Source organism: Harmonia axyridis, chromosome 3 (genome assembly GCF_914767665.1).
Source record: "Harmonia axyridis chromosome 3, icHarAxyr1.1, whole genome shotgun sequence".
NCBI lineage: Eukaryota > Metazoa > Arthropoda > Insecta > Coleoptera > Coccinellidae > Harmonia > Harmonia axyridis.
In genome coordinates, this window is record NC_059503.1 from 45,490,117 (window position 1) to 45,498,331 (window position 8,215).

Here is an 8,215-nt window from a genome sequence, read left to right on the forward strand (position 1 = left end):
TTGCAAACAGTAATTTTTTTGGGACACCAGGTAGTGACGGCTACGGCCTCGAGAGGGGTATGTAGGTTGATTTCTCTGTGGTAAATTTCTGTTGAGATGAATATAGTTGCACCACCGCTAGCTCTGGTGTTTGTTCTTCTGATGAAGTGATGACCTGAATAGTTTTTTAGGTACGGATTATGACTGGTTTTGAAATTCGTCTCTTGCAGGCATAGAATGTCAGGAAGAGTATCGGAGATAAGTTGTTGAATCCGTTCTAGTCGTGGGTAAAACCCTTTGCAATTCCATTGTATTAATTTGAAGGTGGATGGTTATTATTGTGTAGATATTTGGGAAGAACTGTCAGAAGGGTCGTCGTCTTCTGTAGTTATGTCAAGGCTATTGAGACTTTCAACTTCAATCTCTTCATCCTTAAGTTTTTCTTTGATTTTCTTTGAAATTCTGGTGATTCTGTTTTTGCTTGCTCTTTCTACGTATGGGTAAATATTATGTAGGTCCTGTAGTAGTGCTTTTACATTCGTTGTGAATTTTTCAGCTTCGTTATAGGGTGAAGGGCATCCATAAGAATTTTCAAGAAACGCAATTAGGTTATCATAGGGTATATGGAAGGATTCTGGGTTTTCTTGATAAGCAGTTGAAATTGCAGTTTTGGTGGAGTCGCTCAGGGCGTGGTCCTCAGGTACCTCTATTTTGCGCTTCTTCCTGACTCTTTTGTTATCGGGAATCCTTTTCGTTGGAGTTTGTGGGGGCGGCATGTAATTCTCACTTACAGGGTCAGACCCGGTGGTAGGTTCTTGTTGACTGGTTTGATCACTAGATGACAGGATCTCTGAGAGTCCTCTCTTGGGAGCAGGAATCTCACCCGCTTGTGGTATCGTAGAGGACGGATGATGAGCTTGAACATAGTTTGTTGGGGCTTGTGTTTGTGGTTGGGTGTTATGTACTTGAACTGTTTGAGGGTTAGGGCAGGTTGATGCTACGTGGCCAGTTTGGCGGCAAATAAAGCACTCCATTTTGTCTGTTGAAAGGAAAATCCTATATTCGTTACCGTCGTATTGGACTAAGGTGGATGTTTGTAGTTCGTAATTCTCGTTAGGGGGGAAAATATATACTTGTCTTCGGAAACTGAGTATATGGGAGTACTCATCTCCAGGTATACCAGCTTTCAAGAATGAAACGGGGGAAGCCAATTGTAGTCCGATGTCAGTTAAGACTTCTGTTACGAGATCGTGTGGGATGCATGGTGAAATATTCGAAATCACAATCCTCTTTGTTGGTGAAACTAGCCTTCTTACATTCAAATTTGTGTCACCTATAGTCACAGTTGGGTGGGTTTTGATAAGTTGGTCTACTAGTTCTATATTGGCTAGGTATACGCAGATCCTGTTGTTAGATATTCTGGAAGCGAAACAGATATTTTTCGGTTGGATAATGTTACCTATAGCCTGGACGTAGTCGAATAGTTTCAGGTTGTCCTCCGCATGTAGCACTATAGCTTGTTCTCTTTTAGGAAAATTGATTTTTGGAATTGTTTTAGCAGCAGTTACGTAGGATTGGGAGCTCATTGTATGTTCAGTGTTTTTCGACATTGTTGTATTGTGTTCAGTAGGGTTCTTGGATGCCATGCTTAACACCCTTGTACTCAAGAGTGTTCGGTTTGAAGTTTGTATTTAGGTGTTAACTATCAGCGTATATGTAGTTTTATATACATCATAATGTATTATTGGTTGCCTATTAATAGGCAGTGAATAATCCGTTTATACTATCAGCCGTGTGTATATGCTGACAGAATAAAGTGGGAAAAAACTCGTTTGTTTACAAACGAAGTCGGGGTAGAAAAAGTCTCTCAAATTTTTGATAAGTAACTCAAAGTGAGTACCACTTACGTATACTATTATAGCACACTCGTTGATAACCACTTATTTCGTAATTAGGTACATTCAATTGGTAGCCACCAAAGAACGATGCAAACACCGTGGGTGTAGACTCGCGAATCAGGAGAAATTTGAATTCGAAATTTTTGGGAAAAACCGTAAAAATTCAATCTCTCTACAAAAATCGTTATATCTCCTAAACTATTCGTCGCAAACCCCTCAAATAAAAACTTTCGTGATGTACGTGACCAGATCAATAGAAAAAGAGGTTAATTATAACCTAGAAGGAACTTTTAATTTTTTACAATTTTTTAAGGTCCGGAGTAAGGAAAATTCGAGAAAATTCGAGAAAATTCTTCGACTCAAATATTGTCATACGTGAGTGGAATTCGAATAATCATGAACTGCCAATACCCACTCTGCTCACCGATTTTCCGTAGTCCCCATAGTTTAGGAGAAATTTGAAGTCGAAATTTTTGGAAAAAACCGTAAAAATTCAATCTCTATAAAAATCGTTATATCTCCTAAACTATTCGTCGCAGACCCCTCATATAAAAACTTTCGTGGTCTACGTGAACAGATCGATAGAAAAAGAGGTATAATATCACCAAGAAGGAACTCTTAATTTTTTACAATTTTTTAAGGTCCGGGGTAAGAAAAATTCGAGAAAATTCAATCTCTCTATAAAAATCGTTATATCTCCTAAACTATTCGTCGCAGACCCCTCATATAAAAACTTTCGTGGTCTACGTGAACAGATCAATAGAAAAAGAGGTATTTTATCACCAAGAAGGAACTTTTAATTTTTTACAATTTTTTAAGGTCCGGGGTAAGGAAAATTCGAGTAAATTCAATCTCTCTACAAAAATCGTTATATCTCCTAAACTATTCGTCGCAGACCCCTCAAATAAAAACTTTCGTGATCTACGTGAACAGATCAATAGAAAAAGAGGTATTTTATTACCAAGAAAGATCTTTTGATTTTTTACAATTTTTCAAGGTCCGGGGTAAGGAAAATTCGAGAAAATTCAATCTCTCTACAAAAATCGTTATATCTCCTAAACTATTCGTCGCAGACCCCTCATATAAAAACTTTCGTGGTCTACGTGAACAGATCAATAGAAAAAGAGGTATATTATCACCAAGAAGGAACTTTTAATTTTTTACAATTTTTCAAGGTCCGGGGTAAGGAAAATTCGAGAAAATTCAATCTCTCTATAAAAATCGTTATATCTCCTAAACTATTCGTCGCAGACCCCTCATATAAAAACTTTCGTGGTCTACGTGAACAGATCAATAGAAAAAGAGGTATATTATCACCAAGAAGGAACTTTTAATTTTTTACAATTTTTCAAGGTCCGGGGTAAGGAAAATTCGAGAAAATTCAATCTCTCTACAAAAATCGTTATATCTCCTAAACTATTCATCGCAGACCCCTCAAATAAAAACTTTCGTGATCTTCGTGAACAGATCAATAGAAAAAGAGGTATTTTATTACCAAGAAAAATCTTTTGATTTTTCACAATTTTTCAAGGTCCGGGGTAAGGAAAATTCGAGAAAATTCAATCTCTCTATAAAAATCGTTATATCTCCTGAACTATTCGTCGCAGATTCCTCAAATAAAAACTTTCGTGAACTACATGACCAGATCAATAGAAAAAGAGGTATATTATTACCAAGAAGGAAATTTTAATTTTTTACAATTTTTTAAGGTCCGGGCTAAGGAAAATTCGAGAAAATTCGAGAAAATTTCTCGACTCAAATATTGTCAGGCGAGAGTGGGATTCGAATAACCATGAACTGCCAATACCAACTCTGCTTACCGATTTTCCGTAGTCCCCATAGTTAAGGAGAAATTTGAATTCGAAATTTTTGGAAAAAACCGTAAAAATTCAATCTCTCTACAAAAATCGTTATACCTCCTAAACTATTCGTCGCAAACCCCTCAAATAAAAACTTTCGTGATCTACGTGACCAGATCAATAGAAAAAGAGGTATATTATTACCAAGAAGGAACTTTTAATTTTTTACAATTTTTTAAGGTCCGGGGTAAGGAAAATTCGAGAAAATTCTTCGACTCAAATATTGTCATTCGTGAGTGGAATTCGAATAATCATGAACTGCCAATACCAACTCTGCTCACCGATTTTCCGTAGTCCCCATAGTTTAGGAGAAATTTGAAGTCGAAATTTTTGGAAAAAACCGTAAAAATTCAATCTCTATAAAAATCGTTATATCTCCTAAACTATTCGTCGCAGACCCCTCATATAAAAACTTTCGTGGTCTACGTGAACAGATCGATAGAAAAAGAGGTATAATATCACCAAGAAGGAACTCTTAATTTTTTACAATTTTTTAAGGTCCGGGGTAAGGAAAATTCGAGAAAATTCAATCTCTCTATAAAAATCGTTATATCTCCTAAACTATTCGTCGCAGACCCCTCATATAAAAACTTTCGTGGTCTACGTGAACAGATCAATAGAAAAAGAGGTATATTATCACCAAGAAGGAACTTTTAATTTTTTACAATTTTTTAAGGTCCGGGGTAAGGAAAATTCGAGAAAATTCAATCTCTCTACAAAAATCGTTATATCTCCTAAACTATTCGTCGCAGACCCCTCAAATAAAAACTTTCGTGATCTACGTGAACAGATCAATAGAAAAAGAGGTATTTTATTACCAAGAAAGATCTTTTGATTTTTTACAATTTTTCAAGGTCCGGGGTAAGGAAAATTCGAGAAAATTCAATCTCTCTATAAAAATCGTTATATCTCCTAAACTATTCGTCGCAGACTGCTCAAATAAAAACTTTCGTGATCTACATGACCAGATCAATAGAAAAAGAGGTATATTATTACCAAGAAGGAACTTTCAATTTTTTACAATTTTTCAAGGTCCGGGGTAAGAAAAATTCGAGAAAATTTTTCGACTCAAATATTGTCAGGCGAGAGTGGGATTCGAATAACCATGAACTGCCAATACCAACTCTGCTCACCGATTTTCCGTAGTCCCCATGGTTTAGGAGAAATTTGAATTCGAAATTTTTGGGAAAAACCGTAAAAATTCAATCTCTCTACAAAAATCGTTATATCTCCTAAACTATTCGTCGCAAACCCCTCAAATAAAAACTTTCGTGATGTACGTGACCAGATCAATAGAAAAAGAGGTTAATTATCACCTAGAAGGAACTTTTAATTTTTTACAATTTTTTAAGGTCCGGAGTAAGGAAAATTCGAGAAAATTCGAGAAAATTCTTCGACTCAAATATTGTCATTCGTGAGTGGAATTCGAATAATCATGAACTGCCAATACCAACTCTGCTCACCGATTTTCCGTAGTCCCCATAGGTTAGGAGAAATTTGAAGTCGAAATTTTTGGAAAAAACCGTAAAAATTCAATCTCTCTATAAAAATCGTTATATCTCCTAAACTATTCGTCGCAGACCCCTCATATAAAAACTTTCGTGATCTACGTGAACAGATCAATAGAAAAAGAGGTATATTATCACCAAGGAGGAACTTTTAATTTTTTACAATTTTTCAAGGTCCGGGGTAAGGAAAATTCGAGAAAATTCAATCTCTCTACAAAAATCGTTATATCTCCTAAACTATTCGTCGCAGACCCCTCAAATAAAAACTTTCGTGATCTTCGTGAACAGATCAATAGAAAAAGAGGTATTTTATTACCAAGAAAAATCTTTTAATTTTTCACAATTTTTCAAGGTCCGGGGTAAGGAAAATTCGAGAAAATTCAATCTCTCTATAAAAATCGTTATATCTCCTAAACTATTCGTCGCAGACTCCTCAAATAAAAACTTTCGTGAACTACATGACCAGATCAATAGAAAAAGAGGTATATTATCACCAAGGAGGAACTTTTAATTTTTTACAATTTTTCAAGGTCCGGGGTAAGGAAAATTCGAGAAAATTCAATCTCTCTACAAAAATCGTTATATCTCCTAAACTATTCGTCGCAGACCCCTCAAATAAAAACTTTCGTGATCTTCGTGAACAGATCAATAGAAAAAGAGGTATTTTATTACCAAGAAAAATCTTTTAATTTTTCACAATTTTTCAAGGTCCGGGGTAAGGAAAATTCGAGAAAATTCAATCTCTCTATAAAAATCGTTATATCTCCTAAACTATTCGTCGCAGACCCCTCATATAAAAACTTTCGTGGTCTACGTGAACAGATCGATAGAAAAAGAGGTATAATATCACCAAGAAGGAACTTTTAATTTTTTACAATTTTTTAAGGTCCGGGGTAAGGAAAATTCGAGAAAATTCAATCTCTCTATAAAAATCGTTATATCTCCTAAACTATTCGTCGCAGACCCCTCATATAAAAACTTTCGTGGTCTACGTGAACAGATCAATAGAAAAAGAGGTATATTATCACCAAGAAGGAACTTTTAATTTTTTACAATTTTTTAAGGTCCGGGGTAAGGAAAATTCGAGAAAATTCAATCTCTCTACAAAAATCGTTATATCTCCTAAACTATTCGTCGCAGACCCCGCAAATAAAAACTTTCGTGATCTACGTGAACAGATCAATAGAAAAAGAGGTATTTTATTACCAAGAAAGATCTTTTGATTTTTTACAATTTTTCAAGGTCCGGGGTAAGGAAAATTCGAGAAAATTCAATCTCTCTATAAAAATCGTTATATCTCCTAAACTATTCGTCGCAGACTGCTCAAATAAAAACTTTCGTGATCTACATGACCAGATCAATAGAAAAAGAGGTATATTATTACCAAGAAGGAACTTTCAATTTTTTACAATTTTTTAAGGTCCGGGGTAAGAAAAATTCGAGAAAATTTTTCGACTCAAATATTGTCAGGCGAGAGTGGGATTCGAATAACCATGAACTGCCAATACCAACTCTGCTCACCGATTTTTTGTAGTCCCCATAGTTTAGGAGAAATTTGAAGTCGAAATTTTTGGAAAAAACCGTAAAAATTCAATCTCTCTATAAAAATCGTTATATCTCCTAAACTATTCGTCGCAGAGCCCTCATATAAAAACTTTCGTGATCTACGTGAACACATCAATAGAAAAAGAGGTATATTATCACCAAGAAGGAACTTTTAATTTTTTACAATTTTTTAAGGTCCGGGGTAAGGAAAATTCGAGAAAATTCAATCTCTCTACAAAAATCGTTATATCTCCTAAACTTTTCGTCGCAGACCCCTCAAATAAAAACTTTCGTGATCTTCGTGAACTACGTGAACAGATCAATAGAAAAAGAGGTATATTATCACCAAGAAGGAACTTTTAATTTTTTACAATTTTTTAAGGTCCGGGGTAAGGAAAATTCGAGAAAATTCAATCTCTCTACAAAAATCGTTATATCTCCTAAACTTTTCGTCGCAGACCCCTCAGATAAAAACTTTCGTGATCTACGTGAACAGATCAATAGAAAAAGAGGTATATTATCACCAAGAAGGAACTTTTAATTTTTTACAATTTTTCAAGGTCCGTGGTAAGGAAAATTCGAGAAAATTCAATCTCTCTATAAAAATCGTTATATCTCCTAAACTATTCGTCGCAGACTCCTCAAATAAAAACTTTCGTGATCTTCATGACCAGATCAATAGAAAAAGAGGTATATTATTACCAAGAGGAAACTTTTAATTTTTTATTTAATTTTTTACAATTTTTTAAGGTCCGGGGTAAGGAAAATTCGAGAAAATTCGAGAAAATTTTTCGACTCAAATATTGTCATTCCTGAGTGGAATTCGAATAATCATGAACTGCCAATACCAACTCTGCTCACCGATTTTCCGTAGTCCCCATAGTTTAGGAGAAATTTGAAGTCGAAATTTTTGGAAAAAACCGTAAAAATTCAATCTCTCTATAAAAATCGTTATATCTCCTAAACTATTCGTCGCAGACCCCTCATATAAAAACTTTCGTGGTCTACGTGAACAGATCGATAGAAAAAGAGGTATAATATCACCAAGAAGAAACTTTTAATTTTTTACAATTTTTCAAGGTCCGGGGTAAGGAAAATTCGAGAAAATTCAATTTCTCTACAAAAATCGTTATATCTCCCAAACTTTTCGTCGCAGACCCCTCAAATAAAAACTTTCGTGATCTTCGTGAACAGATCAATAGAAAAAGAGGTATTTTATTACCAAGAAAGATCTTTTAATTTTTTACAATTTTTCAAGGTCCGGGGTAAGGAAAATTCGAGAAAATTCAATCTCTCTATAAAAATCGTTATATCTCCTAAACTATTCGTCGCAGACTCCTCAAATAAAAACTTTCGTGATCTACATGACCAGATCAATAGAAAAAGAGGTATATTATTACCAAGAAGGAACTTTTAATTTTTTACA

General features: G+C 34.8%; 1 protein-coding gene across 1 annotated transcript; it reads right to left on the reverse strand.

The window, feature by feature from the left end:
• Positions 1 to 599: 599 nt before the first annotated feature.
• Positions 600 to 1,866, reverse strand: LOC123676512. Its single transcript, XM_045612425.1, has 2 exons — positions 1,113 to 1,866; positions 600 to 1,014 (listed from the first exon to the last, which is right to left on the reverse strand). The coding sequence occupies exons 1-2, from the start codon at positions 1,623 to 1,625 to the stop codon at positions 961 to 963; spliced, it is 567 nt and encodes a 188-aa protein (XP_045468381.1). The 5' UTR covers positions 1,626 to 1,866; the 3' UTR covers positions 600 to 960.
• Positions 1,867 to 8,215: the final 6,349 nt, after the last annotated feature.

Bases quoted from the DNA above. Each gene is read 5' to 3' on its own strand.
- LOC123676512 (XM_045612425.1), bottom strand. From the start codon at position 1,625: ATGGCATCCAAGAACCCTACTGAACACAATACAACAATGTCGAAAAAC. The intron at 1,015-1,112 runs GTATATATTTTC...TTCAACAGACAA, and splicing joins TACTCAGTTTCCGAAGACAA to AATGGAGTGCTTTATTTGCC.